Genomic DNA, 27,327 nt, shown 5'->3' on the forward strand with positions numbered 1-27,327 from the left:
TTTTTCCTGCTGGGCAGGAATGAAAGAGATTGTATTGGTCTTGAAGAAAAAATCAACATAGTGTCTCCGAATTTCCCCATAGGTTTTTAGCAGCTTTTATTCACTCCTATTCTGAAAGGTTTGGTCATATTCGTGTATTTCCACATTGCTTTTCATGCAGCAAGAATCAAGGGAAAGAAAGAAAACACCAGCCCATTATATAGGCTTCTGAAGGCACTTGTTTAAATTCCTTCTTCTGCCAAATATTTCAATCAAATGGGTTTGACCTTTTTATTTTAAATAGAAATAACTGCTCCCTGTGACAAAAAACAAAAAACCAAGAAAACAAAAAACCAAAACCTGACAAGTCACTCCCAGATTAAAGAAACTGAATGGGAACTGCAAAGACTTCTTTAATGATAAGCACCCAGCCTTTTCACAAAACTAAATTGTATGGCCCCAAACATTCAAAGTACTGCTGAGAGACTAAGAGTGCAACAGCTAACTCAGGGGGAGTTATAGGGAAGTAACAGAAGTTACAGGGATTCTTACTCAGCACATTTTCTTTCTCAGTGTTTTGTTACAGAAGCTGTTGAATGATTTTTTTATAAAAAAAAAAAAAAAGGACAAGAAAAAGCTTTCTAAACAATAGGTAAAATCTTTGAGAAACAGAAAACCCCCTCTTTTGTTATCTATCCCTTCTCTTCAATGACAACATGCAATGTGCCTTAACTTTTCTAACAGCTTGAAAGAACTGTAAAAATAACTTGCTTATGTATTCATATATTTTTTAAAGGAAAAAAGGTAATAAATTGCAAGTAAATAGTTAAAAAACAAACAAACAAAAACCCAAACAAAAAAAAACACAAACAAAAATCCAACGCAAAACAAAAAAAAACCAACCAACCAAAAAAAACCTCACACCAAAAAAAACCAAACCTGTCATTTTTATCCTAACCTGTATTTCTCAGTGAAAAAATATTTGGGCAGGACACCTCTACAAACTTAGCCTGATGCTTTTTTAAAAATGAGGTAGGGGAGCCATGTTTTTAACTAAGTGACTAGGTCAAATAATTATGTTTTAGTACTGGATGGTAACCAGGCTATTTAGCTGCCATGGCTACTTGAGTTAAGCAAGCATTGGCTTCTCTTTGCTTAGTACACATTATAACAGTCTAATTTTGATGTATGTGTCCTAATGTTCCTGAACCCAGGGCAGCAACATTAGTAGGGTGTTTTCCTAACCCAGGTTTTCTCAGACCTTGGAGGACTTCTTCACAAACATAGACCTTTCTCTTAGGGATGATTTAACATATTGAGAGGCATATTTCTCCAGTATGCACTGACTATAAAGACAGTAAAACCAGACTAACAGCAAAAGTATCTATAATGAGACAGGGAAAAATAAACATTTCAAATAAATCATTAAGACAGAAACTGAGTCCCTCTGACCAGAACAATCCTTTCGAGGTCTCAGTCCAGTCCTACACTGCTTCTAGTTGTCTTGAGGGCAGAACATTTTGCATCTCTTTCTTTCTTTGTTTATTACAATCACAGAATTTCTTTAAAAATATTTAGATATTGGAAGCTCAGAGAAGATGTGTTTACATAGCTGAAATTGTGAAAGGATAAGGATTTCTCTGGTGTACAATAATTCAAGAGGTTCCGTCCCCTAGGCAGGAAATATTATCACTCTAATCGAGACAAATTATAGTTTACTAATGGAGACAGACACTAAAGAGGACAAAACAAAGCAGTGTAACACAAAAGTCACTTGCTGATACACTAGGCCATATAGCATTTGGGCAACTGGGTATTGCAAGGGAAAGAAAGCAACAAGATTAAACACTATTAGCAGCAATTTTCATAGTGATTTAAGCAGCAAAATTAATCAAGTGGTTGCTAATGGAATTCACTGACATTAGCAACAGCTTATAAACCTCCAAAAATTTTTAAAACCTATTAGCCCCTTTTTTCCCCCTGAAATTCCAGCGAAGCAGAAGTTGTGTACATTATAAATTAAGAAATGCAAGGAAAAAAAAAAAGACACCTGCTTGTACTTTTGCTACTAATAAGATAGTTTCCTAAAGAAAGCAAAATGTCAGACATACTTGGGCAGAAACTGAGATATGTATGAGGTACTTTGTCAAACAAATGTGGTTGAGCTTAAATGGATCAACTTTGTAAACTATAACAGAACTTGGTTTCAAGGTCAACATAATCTTTGCCTCCTCTGCCGAATTCTATGATAAGGATGATACTTTTGATAACCTGTGGAACTCCAAACCTTTCAATTTGAGTTTTTGCAACCATTAACATACTTTACAGCAGTAAGACTTTATCATTTCTATACTTGGTCTATAAGCAAGGGCTTTCCACATGAAAAATGTCATTCCTCAGCCCCAAATGGCTCTTCACAGCAACTTGGCTGACCTCATATTCACACATATCTCTGATTGGAACAGCAACAGAGTTGCTTTTATTTTACAACACAGTTTAAAACTAACCACTTCAGAATTACTATTTACAAGCAGTTTCTCATGGAAAACTAACATATATACCACTAGATGCATCTTTAATGCCTGAGTTTTCCAAAAGATAATTGGGGTATGGAGAGTACAAAGTAAATCCACTGGATTAAAGGAGAGAATATCTTTTTTTAATTGTGAAGGAGGAAAACTTGCCAACCTACACTGCAGCACTGCTGAAAACTACCGGAGTGCTGATATGAATCATAGTTGAGTCAATTATGTAACACTGCAGAAAAAAATAAAAGCAGTCCTGGAAGGTAATGACAGGAATAGTATATATGAGAGAGGAGAGGCAATCGTGCCTTTCCTGTCAGTGCATTCCAAGGGGATACTGGCCTCAAACGGGAGTTCTTTGCAGTGGAAAGGACACAGGCCACACACAGTGCCCAGGAGAGAGAAGAAGAAAAATAAAATACTTATTCGGGGAAATGCAAATAGATAGTTTTGTTTAAAGAGCACCAAAACTTATCTTCCAATAAGTAAAACTTTTCCATAAAATGGACAACATTAATTGTTCTGAATGGCCACATGTACATTGAGAGTTAGGAAGGGGAGCAAAAAGGAGGCTGCAATGCTATACAAATACTATTTGTAGCAAGAAGTATTAAGGTTGTGATAATGTTGACCTGTTCTTCTTGAACAGGGCAGGTATTGATGCAGTCTTGGTCTGACAAAGAGTGCAAACTTTGGACAACACAGAGCTAAACCCACCACTAGACAAGGGAGAAAGAGGTGTAAGGAATGGGAGGAGGTTTCTTACAGAAAATACACCCTAGTTACATGATAATGATAAACAAATTTCTTAGTACAATTTTTTCTCTATATCTGCAAATAGTTCAGAAAAAAAGAGGCACTAGAAAAATTTGCAGGCAAATCTGATCTTCCTCCGTGTAGGGTGCTGAATTAGTTAATCTCTTGAGAAGAAGGAAGACTTCCTTTATATTACTCTATCATTAGCTGTGGAAAAAAATTCATTTCTAAGAGTAAATTACAGGATCCACACCACAGCTTCCACTGAGATTAGTCTTCACAGGAAGAGTAATGAGGCTCAAGTCCTAATGAAACTTGCTGTATCATGGAGACCTTAATGTAGTTTTGGGATGGTTTATTTCCTTCTGAAACATAAGTTAAATGTATTTCAGTGATAAGACAGCCAAGCAGCAACTATGGTCAACATATGTTTTTTCATATGGCCTATGAGCCATGACCTTGTTGCCTCAACAAAGTACATGCTGGACAGTCTTTCAGTGATCTTTGATGGCCTAACATCTGTAAGGGTTTGGACAACTGGAGAAGCAGAGCATTCATTCGTGTCTACTGATCCATGTTGTTTGTTTCAGCTTCCAAATGAACTGATTGCACCTTTGCTACTTTACAATCTCTGCAGTGTGAATCTGGATGTGGTGCATGCCCTCATTTCCTATGCAGGACCCCTAGGTGGTACTGGTAAATTAGCTTCCACTGTCTCTCATATCTGCTCTGAGAGGAATAAATATGACAAGAATAATGCTACTGGTCCCATTTAGCTGAGAGTACCCATTACGAGAAGTCTTGTGCAACTTTCAGGAACTCATCACCAATGTGCTCTCTTCTGTGGGTGTCTGAAATAGTTTTCTAAAGCACTCTGACACTAAAAATTATAACAATTGCATGTATCACTGGCAGTTTGCTCACCTGTATCTTTTAGCACATGAATATCAAGCACTGTGTGTTATTGAACACATTTTACTCTGTAGCAGTTATTTTTAAACAGATCACTGCAGAAAGTTTCTGTGTGCAACTATTTTTATGAGCTCTAACACAGTTCCTTGAAAAAACCATATTAGATTTCACATATGTTTTACAACCTTCCATTTTGGTTTTCTTCTAAAAAGGACAAATTATATGAGAGACAACAGGAGAATCCTGAAATATAGACACAGTAACTTTATGGAGCTGTTTAGATGCTGTTTATGCTTTTGAGATTTATGGCTTCCACACTATCTCTCATTTCCAGTTACTGCTGTGTGTGCAACTTGCAGGGTACTAGCTATGCTTTATCACTGCCACATGGTTTTGAGCTCAATGAATTAATCTGTAAGGTTCCAATCAAAGAATTGGTGTTGGGAGTAACAGGGAAGATTCAGTTATAGATTTTTAAGTATCTCCCACATTGCACTAATTCACATAACCTTTATTTACCACAGCATGCCCTGCACGTAGAAGTGAAATGCTTGGTAGGGAAAAGGCATTTACTGGTCCCCAGCAAAACACATGTCATTAGAGATGCATTTTTAATGGGATTTGACTTAATGGAGATGGAGGCCTACAGACACTGTGTTAATGCTTTACAGCAACAAGCTTGTAGCAAGCTTTTAGCACAACATAATGATTCACCAGGCTAAAATTATACACTGAGCAGTGCTTGGTTGAACCAGCACATTATGTTTTCAGTACATACTCACACAACTTGGCAAAACACAGCTCCTTCAAATTGCAAACATGATTTATAATAATTGGCACTATCTTCTAATTGTGCTCGTAACTAGAAGTTCTGGAAGGAAAAGGGGTTAAATTATCCACATGCTATCATTGGGCAACTAGTTTTATGGCTCCCTTCACAGAGCTTAATATTAAAACCATCGATACTGTTGTTTATGGGAAATTCATAATGACTAAAAACTAAGTATAATGCTGTTTTCAGCAAGGGACTGTTTACAGATGAAGTTCTTATCAGCCCTGTACAAAATCCCTTTAGATGACCTTGTGGAATGCCTCTGTGGAGCAATGAACACCAAAAATTATCATAAGAAATTCTGGCAGAGTTTACTCTGCATTAGCTAGAATTTTCATTAAATGCAGTATATAAAATTATCAGAAGGAGTTCTTAGTAAAACCATGATATATAAGATGTACTTGCACTTTTCTTTCTTTTGCATCTACAGGCTTTTCCAGAACTGATAAGAATAACTCTTTTTTTATATCTCAAGGTGAATTTTAATATGTATGGAGTACAAGTGACTGATGGATACTGTGAATAAAGCAGCCTGTTTATCTAAATGATGGACATGTCACAGGCATCCCGAGCACAAGTTTCACTTACACATGCTGCCCTCCTGCTGATCTGAAAATTTGAAAGGGTATCCTACTCCATGTAGAATTACTCCTTGGCCTCTCTGCTAAGACTATGAGCAAAGGTCTTCTCCTTCTAGGGATACCTTTCAACCTACAGATGACTGAATCCATTACTCTTCAACCCAGTCTGCTCAGATAGAAAAGCTGGGTAGAAACGTGTCAGATGAGAAACAGGCTTTCCAATACAGGATGCAAACCCACATCTCTGTGAATTATGAGTGCAGAGAACCTAGCTACTAAATGGAACACTAGGAAAGAATTAGAAATACCAATGTTCATCACCCACATTTCCATACTGCAGTCTTACTGCACCAAAAGTTACATCTAGGTGAACACATACAGGGACAGTACTGAATGCTTAGGCAAGTTAAGAGATTGGGAGACATCATTAAATTCCAATACTATTTTAATCACAAGCAGTGACAGATGATGACCAAAAAAAGAAAATCTGAGGAAAGACCTCCAAAGATATTTGGTTATCAGAGACATATTGAACTGGCAAATTATATGGAATGCCAAATTTTTTGGCAAACCTTGCAGTATTAACTTTGTCAAAATGCATTTTTATGTGAGATGTTCAATTCTTAGTATAATCATTAATAAAACTTGTAGAATACTTTGCTAGCTGAAGACAAAAAAAATCTCATCTAGAAACAAAATAAAACTGGGACAGATTGCTTCCAGTTTTCTGAAAATTTGTAAACAGGAGCAAAACAGGAAGAAAACCAGAGCAGATCTCTTGCAGCTTACAGACAGGCTTTTCCTCACAATCCTTGTACAGCTTTCCAGTATTGCTTAATCGAACCTCCTGGGCCAGAAACAAGTAGAAGTCTCTGAATTACAGCAACAAGGACTAAAGGTGATGGTTCATTTTGGAAACCAAATTTCAGAGAGGTAAATACCTGGGACAGCCACTGCAGTTCCACAGCAGACCAAGCCTGTCTGATTGGTGTTCCCTCCAGTCCAGCTTCTGCACCCTCTCACTCTTGGCCATATATTTTGAGCTTTCTTTCACTTCAAGTCCCACCACTGATTCCATTTTTCACCAAGCCATTTCAACACGCAAAGTCAGTAGGAAGCTTATCAAATTATCAAAAGCAAATAGTTTTCTCACAACATTTAGTGATGGCAACAAATGCTGAATAGATGGCAATAAGGACCAGAATTGCTTCTGGGGTGTTCCTCTCCCCTGCCCACACCAACAGTGAGGAAAGAGGCAAAAACTGTACTTACTTTTGGAAGCAGCCCTGACTGGGGGCTTCTTAGGTGCGAAGGCAAATAAGGAGTGACAGTTTGTCCTTTGGTGTTGTCCAGAATATGAACTGTAAGAACAAACCAACAAATTTTATCTCCTTAGTCAGCAAACAAGAGCAAGTCAATGCACTTTTAGTAATATCTACCCTCTTTTATTTGCCGAAAAATATCTAAATATATATTGTAGCAATATATTTTAAAGAACCAAAAATACTCTTACACCAAAAAGTACTTTTCCTTAATACATTGCAAAACAAAAGCACGTGTTTCTTAGCTTTACTATTGAAATATATAGACTACCAGAGCAAACTGATTGAGTTTGTACTCTGTATGCATGGAGTATCAGTTTTGCTTTGGAAGACTAGAGAAAGAACAACACTTGATGACAAACAACCACCATTCTAGAAACAAATACCACATTTTTGTTAAAAGAGTTGAACACGTCTGATAGGGATAATAAAAAAAGAGAGCATACAGTCCTTTACTGCAAATATGATTAACCCTGTTCTTGACAACCCCAGCTCTAATTCTGGATGCAGATTTTTTTCTCTGCACCATTTGAAGAATTCATTGATCCTTTCTGTTGCTATGTGTAGCAGAGAAAAAGATTTCATATATTCAACCTCATATCTATGTGACAGAAATCTTACAGAGACCACTAACAGCACCAGAGTATGACAGTCCTCAAAAGGCAAATCAGATCAGTTTCAAAGGCACTTATCTTTCCCTGCTCTGTGAATTTTTCTACTCCCTAGCCTGCAACATTGCTGCACTTCTTCCCACAGACCAGCTGTGACTGAGAGATAGGGCTTTAGTCTGTTCTCCCTTACACCTACTGGGGAAAAGCAAGTCAACAAAAAGCTGATGTTTATTTCAGTGCTCAAACTCTGTGCAGTCCTATAGGATTAGGTTATTGCTAAATATTTCTACAGTTGTTCTTGCGTTCATCTCAAGTTATATTTCTGAGTGACTATGGGGATAAGAACTTCTTTTTGGCAGCTACTGTATCTCACAATTTTCTCCACCTATATTGTGATCACCATCAGCATTTCACATGTAAAACCACTCATGCACAACTAACCCAAGTAAGATTATAGCAATCGCTATGCAATTTTTAAAATAATGCATATATAACCTATATGCATACACGCACAAAAATCGATATCCATAGAATTTTAACAAAGCAGTTAAACTCTAGCACCAGACCATCACACACAATGCATTGGCCCTATTCTATGGCCTGGTCAATGCCTGGGTAAATAGCAAAGCTGGGATCAAGACAGCATTAGCTGAGGGTACATGATGGTACTTTATAGTTTGCAGCAGTATTTTCAATTATTATTGACCAAAGCTTAATTGTGATTCTCTGCACTCTAGAATCTGGAATAATGCTACAAAATCTCTGCACACAAGTCATCACACATGTTATTAATGGTCCCGATCATTATCCTCACATAGGTAAATGCTCATCAACAGAACACAGATTGTCTGTGATTAAAGTACACTAGCAGCCCCATTTACACCAGGTAATAGCATTTAGGGGATCTTTAACCCTCAATATCTCACGAGATATCTGATTGATTTTCCCTTGATATCAACAGAAATCCCTCTACCAACTTCAAAAGGAGATCAAATCCAGGAAACCCAAATCCAAACCCAAGAGATAAAAGCTCAGAATAACTCCCTAATATGTCTGAATTAGATGCTTCATTGTTATGCTTTGTTGTATGCAGCTCTGGAAACAAGAGACCTTGTCTCCTTGGCTGACAGAGAATTCTTAAAAGTACAAGTTCTAAATGCTAAAATATACTTGTCTTTATTTGGGACAAGCTTTTTCACAGCAGGCTTGTAGGGTGCTAGGAAGAAAGCTGATAGCAACTGTCCAAAAAATCAATTCTAAAATAGAGTTGACATTAAACGACAGAAATTATTTCTTCCTATGAATGTAACCCAAGCAGTCTTCTTCCAGAGAATATCTTATCTTAATATTTTTATTAGAACTAATGGAGTCAGAGGGTCATTTATCATAATCTGTAGTCCTAAAATAAGTGAACACTGGTATTTTTGAGGGTTAAAGAGTGCAGGTGATCATTACAAGAGGAAACAAGAGGATCTACCAGTTCATGAAACAGGATACCATCGAGGGGTACAAAAAGACTCAAAGGATTTTGCTCTTTTAAATGCTGTCAATTGAATTTGTAATAATGGCCACAAGAAATGCAGCAGACTTCCTGGAAGCACATTCCTGCAACTACTTGCAAGTATGTTTATTGCTAAGCTTGGGAACAATCTCTCCAACTTGAACGAAACAACAACACATCTTAAATGGTTACATGCAGTCTTTATAAATAAGGACTTGAGAAAGGACAAGGAACACAGAAATGTGGGCTTTGCACAGATGATGCAAATATGGAAAAGGACTAAAACCCTGGATTCTGACATTCTGAATTGCAGCCCTGTTTTGCTCTACTTTATGTGGATCTTTAGGTCTGAGAAATGCAATTACATCATCACCAGTTTTTGTTGTTAGCGATCTCTGTCAGATACTTGGACTTATTTGAGCAATGGCTGTTCAGGTGAATTGCAGACATGCTTCTTTCAGGAGTTGTTGAACAGGCTGAAGTATATATTTGGAACAGGGTAGCTTAGCATGGCAGTTAGTATGTTGGTGCAAAACCAGCAGAAGCTGTCCTGGAAACTAACTGTATTGTACCCAGGATTTGTTGTTGTTGAAATTTTTGTGCAAAAATCACAACAAATTTAGCATAATAGTATTGTCCATGATGTAAACCTGAAATTCAGTTAGCTGTAAACATCTGATGTTTGTTCAGCTAATTAATCCTCTAACAGCTGCAGTATTCAGATGAGAAGTTTTCCAATATTCTATTTGTGCCTATGCAGCCATAACACTCTGTTTTGTAACCAGCAAAGAGCATAGAAGGGGAGATGTTAGATTACTGGAGAAAGATAAACAGAGCATTTTAGTTGATGGCAGCAGGAGAGGCTCACTGTATGACATACAGGGATGCTAAATGCAACACGTGGGAAGACCCAGCAAGTAAAACAAGTCATTTCTAAGCTCTTACAGCACAGTAAAGTGACGAGAAATAGCCAACACGAACTTGTCAAGAACAGGTCACATCAATTCAGCCTAACTTCCTACTTGGACAGGATAACTGGCCTAACAACTAGGATATAGCAGCAGGAGTGACATATTTGAACTATCCTCAAGCTATTTGGTTTGTCACCAATGACATTCTAAAAGAGAACCTAAGAAAGCTTCCTCCACAGGGAATCAGCATAAGCAGAATCCACAATCAGCTGGAAAATCATAATGGAGCCACAGTTATCAGTGACTTGCTCCTATGTTAGCAAGCTGTCTCCAGTGGGGTGTATGGGGTTTACACCGTATTCTGCCCAGTCTATTCAGTATTTTAACATCATCAAAAATTATACAAATTACACACGAGAAATTTAGGAACATTACTAAAGTGGGAGGAGATGGTCTTGGGAAGACAGTATTTAAATTCAAAGGGTTCCTGGCAAACTAGAATTTAAAAATAATAGGACAAAGTTCAAGCTAGACAAATGCATGATGAGCCCAGAGCATGATGAGTTAGCAAATAAACTCACACAAAGAGAGGAACTCTGCAAGCAGGAGGTGCAGCGGATCCCAGTACAAGCCAATAATGCAACTTGGTGTGATTGCTAAAACATGATTTTAAGAGATGAGAGAAATGCTATTTGCAAGCAGTATTGGTAACTAATCCACTCTTTTTAATGCTGAAGCCTCTCCAGCTGGAACACAGTGCTCAAATTTGAGCTCTAAACTATAAAAACACCAGAAAATATCCTACAAGGAAAGGTTACAATTGGTTTGTTTACAACACACACAAACAAGTCTTCCATTAAAACTTTTCAGGAGCCATTTCAAAGCCATGTGCAATGAATACTTATGTTGGGTGCCTTATGTTGGGTGGATTTCAAGTGATATCTGAGGTCACTTCCAGGGTTCACTTCTATGATGCTTTTCCTGAAATATTTCCAACAAGACAAACCAAAGTCCAGCAACGAAAGTCCTCATTGTATAAAATATACGTAAAAGCAGAAAGGTTTACATAACAGTCTTTAAAAGATAACAACTGAATGACGTAATTTATATAATTCAAAAGTAAAAAATTAAAAACCTGCTTAACCTGTATCTTATCCAAAATTAAACTCTGTATGTTCTTCTCCAAAGAAGTATACAGAATCAAAGAACTTAAGAGAGCAATCACTCCTAATGTCCCTACATGCTACAGTAATCAAAGAAATTAAAGAAAATTAGGAAAGAATTTAACGTTGGTAAAGAATTCCTTTTTCAGCTGCAGCAAAAATAAAATAGATAATAATACCTTTCTTCCAAATCAGCCAAGATGCATTTAGTATTATGTAATAATAAGGAAGGACTTAAGAAGATTGAGAAAAAAAAAACATTTAAACATATTTTGACACTGACATTGACCTCAGTAGATGGAATTGCATTAAGCTCATCAAATGCAGACTAAATAAGGCTTTCACAGGTGATCATGTGTCTATGTTAACTATCTATAAGAAATTGAAACTCACTTTCATACAGTTATGATTAATTATGAATAAGCTTTACAATACTGTTTTAAATTAATTCCCTTTTCAGTTCAGTGAAACCTAAGAGGTGCTTGAATTGATTTTGCTTGTACCAACCATACATTATCTCTACTGTAAATCTGCCTGAAAAAGTTCTCCCCCATGTACCTACAAAGGAGAGATGAAGGGTTAAACAAAGAAAAACAGTATTGCTGTGGGTTCCTTTGTAGGTTTTTACCAATAGATGAGCTGAGTGGGTCAGGACTGGATGCCATAATGGCAAAGCTAGGCAAAAAATCCAGCTCTTAAGTCAGAACAGCATCAGGAAAAAAAAAAAAAACAACACTGCACAGAGACCCCATTGGTTTCTTTGAAAAATAAAGTTAGTGGTACCCCTTATGTTTTCTGAATCTTTCCTTATCCACGAAGGAAAAGTACTATTTTTAGGGACCTTATTTTAAGTAACTCATTCAACATCCCATAGTCAACAGATCTAGCTGCTCGAAGGTAATCAAATAGAGTCAAACTTCCCCAGTGAAGATGAATTTGCTGCTGTTTGTAGCATGCTTTAGAGTCCTTAGACAAAAGATGCCTCACAAACGGTAAGCACAGATTTAAGGAACAAAACATTTACACAAAGCCTTGTTTTGGTACATAAGAAAAAAAGCTGAATGTATACAAATAAAAAGATTGATAAAGTCCCCGAGGATATGACAGAAGGGTGGAATAGGAGTAGCCTAAATCTGTGTGGGCAGGACAAACTGTCCCTTAGCCAGCTGGGTATGTGGCAGCTGCCACCTGCAATCTGCAAAGCAAAAACTTCAGAACAAGCTGCTGCTTGGCCTACATGATCTGTCACTCTGTGGGCACTACAGTAGATGAGAATCCTTCAGGTGCTCTCAGACTCTTCCATGGAGTACCAAACCAGACTATTGACAGAGAGCAAATTGCCTTCCATGGAGACATATTCCTAGTGCCTGAGTGAGAATCAGCCTGCAGGTTTGTGGCTGGTGAGAGCACGGGACATGGGTCTGATGTTATTTATTTACCTATACCATCTTGTATGGCACTGAGCCTCGTTTTCAGCTGATATAATGATTTTAATGGAATTAACAATTAATTCAGCTGAGAATCTCATATATTGTCACAATCTTGGACCTGAAAGTTAAGATAAAATGTGACTAATGGTGACTTTGAAGTTTATTGCTATGAAAATTGGCATTTAGAAATGTTTTAGGCCCTGACACGTTCCAGGGACTACAGCAATAGCCAGAACTAAATTGTACACCTGGTGCATCAGCTCATGCATTAGTAAATCAGTTGGCTGATATGCTTTTTGGTGGCCAGCTTACTATGACCACCAAAATTAGCTGATCAGGTTTAATTTCTGCTAAAGACTGGTTTCTGCTAATGCTGGTTTTTGAAGCAGTGTGATCAATTCTAACTCAATTCCAACTTGGAATATTCTGGATTCTGGATTCTGTAAAGGTAAAGAACACACTTACCTCTGTCATAAATCTCATACTAAAATACAAAGTACAAACCAACATTTCAAATTTATGAAAATAAATGCCTAAAATAATCAAGTGGGAGAGAAATTGCATTTCTCACCTTTATTGCTGATCAGTTCAGAATGTATTTACCCATGTCACACTTATGCATGTCTTCCTCTTGAAGCTTAGATGACAAAGAGTAGATATTACACTCTGCTAAACAAGGGACACCTACCAAGGTGACTGTTCACCTCTGAACTTCACCATGTCACTGTCAGACTGAGGTCAAGTATAAAGCTGAAGGATGGAAGGGCAGGAAGGGCATATGTGCAGGGAGGTGGCACACAGGGCTGCAGGGAGAACAGCAGCACCTGGCCCGGCCCCAGGCAGCCTTTTCCTTGTATTGGTATGGTTCAGAAATCCACTCCTGGGTGCCCAAAAGCTCATAATGCCTGACTTGCACCTCCCACGACATCAGTGGTAGGGAAAAAGAAAACAAGATAAAAGAAGAAAAAAAAAAAAAGGAAATGAAAAATTTTTTTAAAAAACCAAACCAACAAAAAAAACCACAAATCCAAAACAAAAATCCCCAAAACCAAAAACAAAACAACAAAAAATACAAACACAAAACAAGAAAAAAAAACAACCAAACAAAAAAAAAAATCTCCAAAAAGATATTACATTGCACGCTGGGAAAACCTAGATGCTAAGAAATGCTAGCAGGTTCTGGTGACTGATGCATGAAGTAATTGCTAAAACAGGAGGAACTCGAAAGTACAGGTCTTAATAATTTTCAGCACACACTAGTGATTTTCTTTTTTTTTTTCCCCTCCTGTCTCTTTGCAGTGATGACTGTCTCATTTCTGTAATTATCAAAGGTGTCTTTCTTGGTCATGTTTTTCTCATCACAGCAAGTGTGTAGTACTAATGAGAAGTTTTTCTAAAAAACAGAAATATACACTGACAGTTTTTCAAACTGTAAACTGGAATAAAAACATTTTTGTTGTGAGAAAGTCTTAGCATCAAAACATATGATAGCCTGGCACCCACTGATTATGAGAAAAGAATGGGTAAAGAAATGCAGGGTTGTTTGAAGGAAAGGTGACTGTTGGTTTTGGTTTGGAGTTTTTTGTAGATAACTTCTCTAAATTATTTTTTACAATTTGTCAGTAAAATCCCTAAGCTGTTTATAGTAGCCTGTGACAGTATCCATTATGTTTTTAAACATTTGGAAAAAAACCCTTTTCATTAAACTAATATAAAGGCACGGTGTTGATTCAAACAGAAGGATGAGTAGGAATCAGTAACTTCTCAATACCCTGTATCAGCAACACATTATCAGTGATGCCACATTATGTGACACAGTTCTCATAAACTACAGGCTGTGCTCAGCACAGCATTGGTTTCCAATTGTTTTCCCATCCTTCTATCCAGCCTAACGAGGAGTATAATATGGTGGTACATGGAATTTCTGATTCTCTCTCGTTTTTCACTCTCCATGATATTTTGCTTCCAAGGCACTAGAGCAGAGCCTAACACTCACTGTTTGAAATAAATAGGTAAATTGATAAAAGCACCACAACACAGTGTGGGATACCAAAACAATCCAAAGAAGGAGATGCAGCTTGAGCTTCAGCAAAGAAAACTTCATCCAGAAACATACACTACAAGAGGCAGGGGATGCTTCTGCCAGAATTACGTGACAAAGAAATGCCAAAGTATACACATGCAAAAACATGCTCAAGCAAATTCTCAGTAAAGAAAGGATATGACCAACAAAATTACCCCTTACTAGTTTGAAGGCAAGTGCCTTGCATTTTCTATCACCTTATCCTGATACATGAGAACTGTGCTCTTTCTCCTGTACATAGCACACAGATATAAGGTAAGAATCCTCTGGCTGAGGCTTTCCTGGTGCATTTTCTCTAGAGTGTTATGGAACAGCAACCAAGTTGTGGCTTTTTTCCCCCCAGTCTCATTTGTCACAGCAAGCTTTATTTATTCTTTCAAGTCAGTCTTCCATAGAGTGGCATTTTGCATCTTACCAGGAAAACAACATGTCAGTGAGAAAAACAACAACATTGTGATTCGTGCTAGAAGCAGAGTTCACTGTCTGCTGGCCCTCAGCCCAGATCCCGAAGTGCCCACACTTATTTTGTAAGACTGCATTACTATAACAGCAATATTTTATCAGCAGAGAATTTCAAATTCTTAATGTATGTCCAGCTTTTCATGGCTATATAACATGTGCAAAATCTGAGGTTTTTCTTCACTTCCTTTTCATTCAATCCAGTGAAACGCATCCTGGCTGCAACAACAGCCCTCTTCTTTCCAGAAGTATTCTGGCACCCTCTTTGATATCGCCTTTTTTCTTGGAATAGGGCCTGCTTCTCAAACCTGCTCACCTTCCTCCACATTATCACTTTCAAACACCTTTCATAACAATTTTCATATTGTGACTATACAAACCATTGAGATCAAAGAGTTTGAAGCTGTGTGTAAACACGAAAAATGGTGAAGATTTATGTGGGAAATTGTTTGGTGCTTTCCAAGCTGGATTTTTTTCATTTGAGTTCCTTTCAGAACTAGGGATAGTTGCTTTTTTCCACAGCTTCTGCTTTGGTCACATGAGGTGACTGCCTGAAGTCTCATGGTCTTCGGAGGATCCTCATTCTGTTCTGGGACACTGGGGGACATCAGAAAACACAAGACTGCAGCAACAGATAATATCTGAAAACATCAGCTCATAGACTGAACTTTCACTGAACAGTCAAGCTATAGAGAAGCACCTGAATATAAAAAAAGTAAAACGCAACCCCCAAAATATGACAGAACTATCAAACTCCCCTACATTTTATGCAACTTTTCAACCAGAAAATTTTTAAGTAAGAGACAAGTAATGATTTATCATTAATGCAAGTATTGAGTGACTGACCAGCAATGACACTTGTTTTTAGAGGAATTCAATGTTCCCATGTGATGTGAGCACACATATTTGTGCTAAAAAAGATGATTAAAAGTGGATATAGGGTCCAGGAATGGAGATGGGCTACTGAAAATCTGGCTCAAAACTTGCAAACATCAGTTGAGCCCTGATTAACCAAGGAAAACCCCAGTAAATAGCCTATTTCCTGAAAATGTACAGCAATTCTACAGCCAGAAGTCCCCCTTCTGAGTTGCAAGTAGAAATGGTTTTCAACCAAGAAAAAAAGCTGCAGACTTATTGCAAGTAATTTAAGCTCCTTATTCAGCATCACCAAGAGTTCTACACAATGAAACAGTAAGGCATAGCACAGCTTTGCCAATTAGTTGTCACTTTCCAGTTTTCAGTACTGAAATAAAACTGCTCCTTAGGTCACGGATGGTGATGAAACTTGAATTAAGAAATAGAAAAATATATATTCCACCTTCCACTTCCCCAAGTCAAAGCCAATATAGCCGTGTGAGTATCAAAACAGCGACAAGGGAGCTAACATACAGCACATGAAAGAACCTACAGCAGAAACAGAAAACGGACTTGGTCCAAACTTGTGCCTTCGGACACTCCTAAGATTACATTTAATCAGATTTATAGTACCAGCATACAGTTAACTATGAGTGTGCACATATGCCACACTGTATGTTCTATAATTATTATGGGTAGCAAAACATTGCAGTTCTTTGTAAAGGACCAACATTCTGCTATGATCTGATACACTTGTGGATTGCAGTCTTTGCAGCACTGCCAACACAGGCAAACTCTGCCATCAGTAACACACGGCTATTCCCTCCTCAGGTGGCCAAAACATTTATTTATTGCCACCCTGAAAGGTCTCCATGCTTGGCTCATCCCTGATGGGTCCTGGTAGCAATTGGATCATGCAGGTTGTGGCCTAAGGTCCACACCTTTATTTTACATGTAGTACTTCTGAGGAATACTAAGTATTAAGAAGTACTAATGTAATAAAGTAATTTAATACCATCTACATCAGTATGACAAGAATATCTCCAACAAATTGCAGAAAAAGCTATGGAAATCACTTAATCCACAGTGTCTGCTTAACAGCAAAAGAGAAGAAGTCACAGTGAAACCACTATAGAAGAAAACATTTTATTTTGTCTGTGTGTCTCCATGCATTTTAAAAATTGAGTACATAATCACACCGGTGTCACAGGGAAGAACAAGTGTTTGAAGTCTAAGAGCAGCTTTTTGCATTAAACAAGAGCTATAGATAAAGCCTGAGGTTAAAACAAAACATCCCAAGGGCACTTTCCAAGGCACCATCAAAAAAAGAAGGATCGCTCAACCTTCTTACATGCATATAAAATAACCATTGAAGTGAGTGTTCCCCAGTATGTTTTTGTCCATTTTGTCCATTTTGTCCATTTCTAAGGGTTGCAATTAGCTCTACAACCCAAAGCCACTCTCTGGTGTAAAGCCTTGGCACAATACTGGGCTCATGCTGCTGTACTACTTCCATGTCTAAGCGAGTGCTGCTGGCAGCAGTGACTGGCACCACACACAGGCACGACTCAGAGCAGCACAGACAGGGGGATCTGCCTGACTCTGCACAGCACAGAGAAGATGTGCTCTGAGAGACCTGTAAGGAATTACGAATTTTCACTTCCTTTGCTAGCCATTAACCTCGGGTCATTGTACCAGAGATAGCCAAAGGAAAATCTATCTCGATTTTAATGGAAAAAATGAAGATAGCATCATTCATAATCTATATGTTTTCCTGATACATTTCCACATTTGTTGTATTCTCGAAGTTTAACTGACAAACATAATCAAATCTGGCTTCCATCCTATAGTCATTATCAGGGGAAAGAAAGTATTATTTTTTTTTCCCAGATAGGGAAGCTGGTTTTGAGCATGAAGTTTCCCTTTCTCAGCAACACTCTCTTAAACAACAAGTTGTATTGGGCAAAGACAGTTTTCAGAAACCACAAATCAGACATCATGCAATTATATTCTGGGTCCTTTTTTAGAGTGCTTCCTCTTTACTTTAAATAAAATTGGAAGGGAACACAGTTTTATTCACCAAAGAACTATTTCCTCAAAATCTTCACTACTTGCTAAATGATTTTAAATAAAGAAACGTAAAAATTCCCACGTATTGAAAAATCATGATTATTCTTTTTCACTTTTGTTTTAACTATTCCAAGTTTACATTCAAAATAAAAGTTTCAACATGAAAAAATGCTTAGTTCCTACAATCCTTGCAAATCCATTCCTAGAGTAATAGTATATAAATAATAATGGATTAATAACCACCTTTCCCAGGCCAGGTTACTACCCATCTTGTATCAGATCATGCTGCTTGGTACCTTCTCTCTCCTGACAAGCATCTGCTCCCTTTTGGCAAAAAGCAACTAGAATCCAGTAACAGCTCCCTGTTCAAATCAATTCATTACACATGGTTCCACCTGAGTGTCCTGTAAGAGTCCCTGCACCAAAGTTTCCAGTGTCTTGGAAACACCGCAGGTGAACCAGCCTAAGAAGTCTAACTTTTCTATCAGCACCACAGTGCTGATACCACTGAGGTTACTCATCTGTGGCCCAAGACTAAAACACAGAAAGTAGCCCAAAACGCAGCCAACTAAAAGGTCTCAGCAGTCCTTTTCATGACTACTCCATCTCTCAGATGCCAGTCAACCGGCTGGACTCCAAGAATCTACACCATGTCAACTTCCTATCCAGAAAATGATACATCCTTTGCTATCCAATAGCTCACAGTCTTCAGCTAACTGGAAATAAGCTGTTAAACTCTCTGTATATCCATTTTTCTAACAGCAGACTTTATGGCACTGATGAATGATAATAACTAACAAGTGCCAAGCAAAAGGAGACATCGAGGTAACTTTTAGCATTATAATGAAGTGCAAGTCAAAATATAGCCACTATGCAGATACAGAAAAAATGAAATTAAATCCATATTCATATGTTGCATCAGCCTTGCCATAGCTCAGAGATAATGCACATCAAAACTAAACTGCAGTAACATTCAAAACCAGACTCCGTTTTCAAACCTTTGGAGCTGATCTTTATATATCAAAAATGGAGGGGAAAAAAGTGACTCCTTCCAAAGTCAGTGACTTCCAATGACAAAAGAAGACTGTGTTCACAATTACAATTTTAATTACAATCTAATCACATAAGACACATCTTTTGTTCAATTGCACTCTCACAGCTTTCTAAGGAAGTACAGTGCTTCTAATTTTAGGCCCGCAGCATAAATGAGTCTTTTATATTAGGAAAAAACACAACCATTTTTGTTCACCAATAAACAGCTCTTACACATTGAAAAAAATATATTTGTGGTATCATTTTAGCATTTTCACAGTATCTCTACAAGGAAGATACAGAAGAAGAGGCATTAGTGCTATATGCTCTAATACCAAGTTTTGCAAAAATATCCTCCAAAATGCTGTGATTTCTTTGGGATTTTATTAGCTTTTTTCCCTTTTCCTCCAAACCATTGTATACAAGTATCTGGGTGAATGGTGAAAAAACCCCATGAGAACTTTTTACTCCCACAGTAGTTTCCCACTTCTCCAAAAATAAACATACCATTATGTTTTTACACTTGCTGTAGGTTCCACTACACAACAGTCTAAGAGGGGTGGGGGTTTCCACTTCACAGACACCATGGTATATTGCAGTATCAGTGCTAGCAGGAAGCTGCTCTCTTTACAAAAAAAGGAAGTTGCCTGCCTACAGTTTTTTGATGTCACAGCCTAGTTTAACCCTGTAGGGGCACATTCACCTTCCACCAAAGTTAAACCCATTCAGTCTTTTCAAGAGTGATATATGCAAGAAGCAGAATAAGGAAAGACAGAGTAAGTGTTGATTGCATCCTTATATATGTCTAACACATAACTAAAAAAGATCACATCTTGCTAACGGTGAAGGTCAAGACAAACTTTGCCTTGGAATAACTTCGGTATTTAGATGGCTTTAGGCTCTACTGAAAAAAGCAGGCTTTGCATGGAAGCTGCACAAACATAGCTGGCCTCCTGGTAACCACATTTACTAATAGAAAAATCCAAATAGAATTGTATGCTCCTCGTGCTTTAGGTTCTGATGGCATCCTTAGCAGAGCTTAGAAGGCCTGCCAGAAGGTCTTTGAATATTTACACAGAAGTCATGTTCATCCTCAAAGCTATTGGAGAAGTTCTCCTGAATCAGGAACACATTTACTGTTTAAAAAGAACCACAAACAAACAAAAAAAACTAGGAAAAAACTCAACATTTTCACTTCAGTTCCAGGAAAAATCTGCAGCTTTTAGCATGAAGGGAAGCAGCATTTCTTCATTGATATTATTAACATAGAAAAACCTTCTATTCTATGAAAGCAACTGAACAATTTACATTCAACTCAAAAATGCATTTTTTGTATTTCTTGCTTGTTTCCTATACCTCCTTCTGTTTGTATGATGAAAATCAAAGAAATAAGAATTTGCTTTGAAAACAGTTACACTGAAACAAAATAACCCACAGATTAAGTGAGAACACAGGAACCCTACAAGTTATTTAAAAGGTGTTTTAAACTTTTTAAAGTTTGATCAAGTATTAACTGAAAACAAAATTTATTGATGACACTGAATCACTTCGGAAAATTTTTTCTTGAAGATAAAAGTATACCAAGAGTTAGTCCTTAATTCCTTATTGCTTTATGGCCATAAACCCATTATCGGTCTCATAACAGACATTACTTGGTGTAAGATAGTATAAAATACATTTAGTCAGGTACTATGTTTTTGTGCAAATAAGTATTACTTTTTGTCTGACTTTCAAGGAAAATGAGTTGTGTGTGCTTATTTCCATTTGTCTGTCAAGTTCCCCTTATATTTCATTCCAGTGAGTAATTCAAATTTGAAAAAGGTAGAGATCTCAGTGCTAAAGAAATACCTGCTCAGAGAACAGCAGCTGAGGTTAGTGCCTCAACTGACGTCAAAGAGCTTCAGCTGTAACAGCCCCACGTGGCTGGTGCCAGCCAGCATGCTCACAGCAGCTCTAATTTCATTTTCAGGGGAAAAAAAAAAAAAAGAAAAGAGCCTCAAAACTACAAACACCTGCACCCAAATCTGCAGTAATTACAACATAAAGTTCAGTTTAGTAATTCAGAAACAGTGGATTTCCTGCAGGCAAAAAAAAAAAAGTCCAAGTCCTACTAAAAACCTACAAGATTGCTTTCAAGTTGTTCTGTGGTGAATAATCTCTGTGTCTACAATAACAACAATGTGTCTTCAAACAGCTTAAACTTGGATTCCCTTCAATCCATTTTATCTTAGGTGTCAACAGAATGGTTGCCAGTTTCTCTATATTCTTTATTTTTATGTCACATTTAAACATACATAGTTAAGGATTTATCCATCATCTGAAGAGATATGATTGTGCTGTCACTTTGCTTTATGCTATAATAGTACTTCTCCAGAAGAAGAAAAAAAAAGATTTCCTATTCTTCTATGATCATAACTGCACTAAGGAATAAAATTCTACATTCCAAAGCCTTTAATAAACAGTGTAATGACTAGTTGATTTAGGAATATAAGTATTGATATTTTACTATATATTACTTCTTAATGACTATTACAAAACTGCTGTCACTGCAGATTGGAGTTGGGGAGATTAACCCCTCCAAATCCTTCCCTATTGCTTTTCTCTTGGCACCTAGTATTTAAATTCTTCCTTTTTCCCTTTTTTGTATACCATATTTTGTGCTATTTCTTTCTTATGATCCTCCCCTCTCTAAAACTATGCATGTCAAATTTTATTCTGATACTACAATGCATTTTCAGTGCAAAATAGCAGTGTGCTCTGAATAGTAATCCATTGCACCCCTCATTTTAAGGGGAAGGAGGCAAGACACATGACAAAAATCATAGAGTGAAATAGCTGGAAGTCCACCCACTGGGAAAGGCTGGATGGCAGAACCACTGTGCAATGCTGCTGTAAAGAAATGCAAAGTAAGTATTATTTTTCTTTATATGAGTCTTACACAAAAGTTTCATTTTTTTATTTGAAAGCACTGGTGTAGGATAATTTGTAGTTAGAGATTTATATTGTTCAGAAATTACACTTGGCAGCCTTAGACTTGAATAAAAATTAGTTCAGACATTAGAGTGCAAAAGAATGAATCTTGGAACTATTTGAAGCCAAATTGTGCACTAGGAAATGCAGGCAAAGACACTGCAGTAAGACTTCATTTAAAAATTCAATACTGTTGATATTTACTTTCAAAACATTCTTACTCCCCTTCTCCTCATCCTTTCCTTCCATAACTTCAGACATTCTGTGCTCCTCAGTCATCCACTTCTCAAATCTCATCTAAACATACACATCATTTGTTAAAGTCAAATCCTTCTTATCCATTACTAGTGCTCATCACAGAAATCACGTCCTATGCAAGCCTAAATGAACTGTATTCCACTAACCTCTTCCAAAAATATTTTACTAGCATATAATCATGTCTCTCTATCTTCTTACCTGCCCTTTCTAAACTATTCCTCCACATTTCCTCTATGGAAATGCCAGTTCCATTTCCATAAAGTTATGTCATGGTCTTTTGCAATCACCTTTGTGCTTTCTTCCTCCCTCATTCCTTTGCCAATCATTCTGATTCCCCAGTCTCCTTATTTCTACATCCTTATTTAAATTTCTATACCTTTAGACAAAACAAAACCCACGTCACATTAAATGATATCTTCATTAACTACCAAGTACTATCACCTATACAGAAAATTCCTTTTGCTATTTCCTGATTTGACTCTGCTTGGAAGATTTTAAACTGTAGACGTACATGGAATAGAGAGAATGTCTCATTTCAAATTATTTTACTTATCAAGGATATAATAGCATTTGGGAAACTGATTCAGGTCTCCAAATAGAATACATCTAGAATTCTGTATGATTTAAGAGAGCTTTTGAAGAATGTCTGGTATACAGTGGACATTACTATGCAAAAATAAAGTGCAAAGAATGGTCAAACGAAAACCGATTAAAAAAAAAACAAAACAGTCAACAAGTTTAGTTTCAGACTGTTAGTTCCTAGTTGTCAGATTGCCATGGAATACAATGTGAACGGTTTCTAGGTAGCTTTGTAGGAATTTTATATTTAAGAAAAAAAAAAACAAGCAAACAAAAAAAACAACCAAAACCCAGAAAAAACAACATATTAAGACATTTGAGAGATGCTTCACTAAAACAATACTAAACCAAACCCAGAATTTTTTGAGAAATTTTAGCAGCAATGACGTAAGAAAGAAGCCACTTAGAAACGCATGCCCAAAACCCATTTCCTTTCCTTCACAACATCCATACACCTGCCTTAACCAGCATTTCAATTCCTCTAAGCCCACGTGTAGAGAAAAGAGCCTTGGTTTCGCTCTAGCTGAAGGATGGCAGGAGTGGAAGTTCCCCGTCAGTACCCGCAGCCCAGCACATGACACACACGTAATGGAAGGCTCAGACTCAGAATTTCCTCTCGTGCCCCACCTTCCGTAGTACTTTCGTTTTTTCTGGGGTATAAGTGTCACGGAAAGCAGGGGGCTGACCACATTCCCCAGCACCCTTTGCCTGCGCACAGGCGGAGCAGCGGGGAAGCGGCTCTTGGCTGCTGTGGCAGCGCAGAGCAGGGACAGGCTCCGGAGTGCCCCGGCTGTGAGCAGGGATGGTCCTCGAGAGCCCGGTAAGTTTTGCACAGTGCTCTGTACTATCTGTTCCACGGGCTGCTGGTGATTTAGGAGGCACATCTGCCTCGAGGCAAACAGTGAGAGTGTCTCTGTGCTGGGTATTACTGCAGAGGCGGCAGAGTTCAGACACCAACAGACATAGAGCCATGCACAACAGTCAAAGTCATTTATGTAACTATGTTGCATTTAAAATCGTGATGCAGTTTATAAATTCATTTGTTACTGTGTGTATTATGTCATACTTAGATCCCATGTAATGAATTGATAACATCCATAAGGAAGATTACGTGGTGGTGGCTTTGTACAGTGGTTTGGAGAAATGTAAAGAGAGGTTGATATTACATGTTATTGTGGTGCACAAACTTTTCTTTGATCTTAAGTGGAATAACAGAAAAGACAGAACCATCTATTTGAATGAATATTCACTAAGTGAGATGGTTTCAATATTCTGAAGGCAGGTTTAAAGTGATGCAGTGCACTGAGAAGTCATAAACACAGAATCAAAGTTCTCTTTGTAGGGATTTTCGAATTTGTCTTGAAGTTCAACCCATCCCAAACTCAGATGATGCTCCCCAGAACACCAATAATCAAATTTCAGATATTTGCATCAAAGATAGGTATTTTGTCTCAAAGATATCATTCTCAATCCCTTTTATTTCCTCCAAGTTAAGAAACAACACTGAAATTTCAGGATTAACAGACATTTGAATTGCAGCAAACATACACCTGCTGTTAGTTTATGCAACGGAATAAAAATATTTTCTGTTAGATCAAAACAATAGGTTTTGATATATTACAAATAAAAACAATTATAAAACTTCTGCTACTTCAGAAATGCTATCCTAGTACTTTACAGGGAAATAAAGGTTTTTGCTGTAACAAATAAGATCCAGTCCTGCACTAAGTTTATCCATCTGGCAAATTTAAGTGGATTGGTAGGGACCTGATGCACATAAGTCGTGCAATCCCTTGAGAAACGATTTTCAAATTAACTAATAAGATATTACAGTGCATACAGCTTATTAGAAAGAAACAGTGAGAAGCAACAGAACACAGCTACTATGCCTGGGATTTAGAAGCTGGATTTAGCTGTCATGTCCATAATTCTTAGTGCATTTGTTATGTAAAGGAGTAGGTGAGAGGAGGGTTTAGTTTCATATTAGGGAAAGTAAAAAGGCTCTACGGAATGTAATTGCAGGATTAGTAAAAAGTATAAGGCAGCTTTGCTCCACTATTTATATATCAAGGCAATTTATGGAAATCCTCACATATAAAATTTCAATAATTGGTTCACATAATTATGCAGAATCATAATAATGAGGTTCAGAAACAACTTGCTCTTAAATTAAAGGACAAGCAATATAATTTTTCATATTAAAATATTATACGTGTAGAGAAGAAATTGGCAAGTTTTCACATGATACTTTAAAGGTTAGCTGCCCAAAGAAACAGAATACGATTTGAGAGCTTCTCAACCAACACTGATAGTTATTATAGTAATATCTCTGCAACTTTCCAGATATCCAAACAATCTACATGGTCACAGGATTTCTATGCATGAGAACATTTTGGCAGTAATTGCCATTCATCCTGAGGGGGAAAAGTTAAAGGTAGAGGTTAGAGGTAGCATCACAGGATGTGGACAACACTTAAAAACAGAGAACTGATAAAGTCAACAGATGAGGTGAGTAGTCAAAACACAGAGGGTCTTGTTGAACCTTGCTGGGCAGAGAAACAGGAATCATAAGAATTAAGGGTGGAAACTGTCAGGTTTGGTAATGGTACATACAACTCTGAGCACAGAAAATGAAGCAAAGCTGCCGTTTCAAAACTAGAAGGGCACAAAAATTTGAGACTGCACACCAGAACACATCAGTGAACACTACTGAGGTAGCACTATATTTAGGATAAAGAAGTACTAAGGGAGCAAACCACAGGACAAAAGAAGTAAAAATCATTGACTTTAGCCTCATAGACAAGTCACATACTAGTGGACAAGTTGTATGTAATTGCAAAAAGGGGCAATTCAAAACAAAGTATAAAACCATTACATAGGACTGAAGTGAAAATGTTTTACTTGGAAAACATATACAGTACTGCTTTCAGAACCTTCCCACTGAAACAGAAGAAGTTACCATCTTTTTAATGCAGGTGACAGAGGAGCTGAAAATATAATACATGCATAAAATGCTCACTTGAAAATGAGGGTTATTAAAATAACCGTTTGATGTTTTGACACATAAGTAAGGACATCTAGTTTCAACCTTTAGCCGTGATTGTCATGGACTTAGATTACCCTTTCTCACACAGCCATCCTTGCACAAGCCCTGGCACAACTTCTCTCCTGTCCTAAGGAGACACAGATCAGCCTTGCTGTCACATCCCATTAGGAGCAAAGCTGATAAAATGTACTGGGATTCCAAGGTGACATAGTTTCTTTCATTACGTTTGTCACAATATTGATTAGATTAGGCCTGAAGTCCATCTTTGGCCTGCTACTGACCCATCACATCTCCTGGGAAATTCTGCAGAGTAGGAAACAAAATTGAAAACGACTGGAACAATAGAGATGTTTGAGATGGTTATAGCTCATGGGACTCACACAGATGTGACAAGTACTGATTTTTATTAACTATATATCCTAACACATTAATCCCAAACTTGATGACTACATATTACATTATATTCTTCACAGTAGTTAGCCTTCGGGAACTTAATAGCATGAAAATAATTCACCAAATACCTTTATTTCTTTCACTGGAGTAAATAACAACATGGTCAAAGTGCTGCCTCGCTCATTTCAACTTTCAAAAATTCTAAGAGTAAATAAAGAATAGGTCAGTTTGCTCTCTGTGGAGCCTTATACCAATTTTCTTCTGCAGTATGTTTTTAGTTTTAGATGTTTCACTTCTGCAGGATGGCTGAAGATGTTTCAAATCAGAGAACTGTACAGCTGAGCCATATGGTTAGGCATTCACCTAATCGTAGCAGTTAATAGCTAAAGACCCCTACAGCTGTTCTTATGTTTTCAACAGACTTTACTTATTGGCATTAAACACTTCTAATATAATACGTGCCCTTTGTTCACATAAATTGGACAGTTCTGAAGTCACAAAAGACTACTTTAAATAACTAAATATTTTTTTGATATAGACAGAATGGAAGCCGGAGACTTTATTTTTTTAACTTTTTATATTATTAAGTCATTTTTTCCTCTTTCACATATGGGCTACTTTACAAATACCATCAGGAGGCACACATTTGAACTCCAAGGAGCCAGAGCAACAAGTTCAGTAAATGTCAGTCCTTTTACCTACACCTTTACCTTCCACGTATAACACTCACTCCCTCTGACAGCACCAAAACTATACCTTGAATTTTCTTTTCTTCTAAAGTGTGCCCTCCTTCTCCTTATCTTTGCACAGCTTTACAAAATAGGACAGCTAAACAATTAGCATCCCACAAGTAAAATAAACATTCCTGTTTGCAGTAGGGAAGCTGCAGTACATCTGTCCCACTCAGTAACACCCCCCAACACAAGATGACACACAGTAGGATAGCCTGGGAAACCACAGGCTCTCATGGAACAAGAGCTTCAAATTTGCTTCTTGTACACTTTGAAAGATAAGGCAACATGAAGCAGAGCAAGAATTATGTATTTCATTACAGTTTAG

The 27,327-nt window shown here is 37.4% G+C and overlaps 1 protein-coding gene across 2 annotated transcripts in view; it reads left to right on the forward strand.

Annotated features, from left to right (window-relative positions):
• The window catches only part of RASGEF1A (RasGEF domain family member 1A), a 160,296-nt gene that overhangs the window by 84,569 nt on the left and 48,400 nt on the right, over positions 1-27,327 (forward strand). Inside the window, exon 2 of one of the 2 annotated variants that reach the window (XM_027720654.2) lies at positions 21,814-21,928. The exons of the other annotated variant lie outside the window; for it this stretch is intronic. Coding sequence (XP_027576455.1) covers positions 21,887-21,928 — 42 coding nt within the window. The 5' untranslated portion in view covers positions 21,814-21,886. The remainder of the gene's footprint in view (positions 1-21,813; positions 21,929-27,327) is intronic. 2 annotated transcript variants of the gene reach the window in all.

This window comes from Pipra filicauda, unplaced genomic scaffold (assembly GCF_003945595.2).
Source record: "Pipra filicauda isolate LSUMZ 115617 unplaced genomic scaffold, ASM394559v2 scaffold430_size1018388_pilon, whole genome shotgun sequence".
Taxonomy (NCBI): Eukaryota; Metazoa; Chordata; class Aves; order Passeriformes; family Pipridae; genus Pipra; species Pipra filicauda.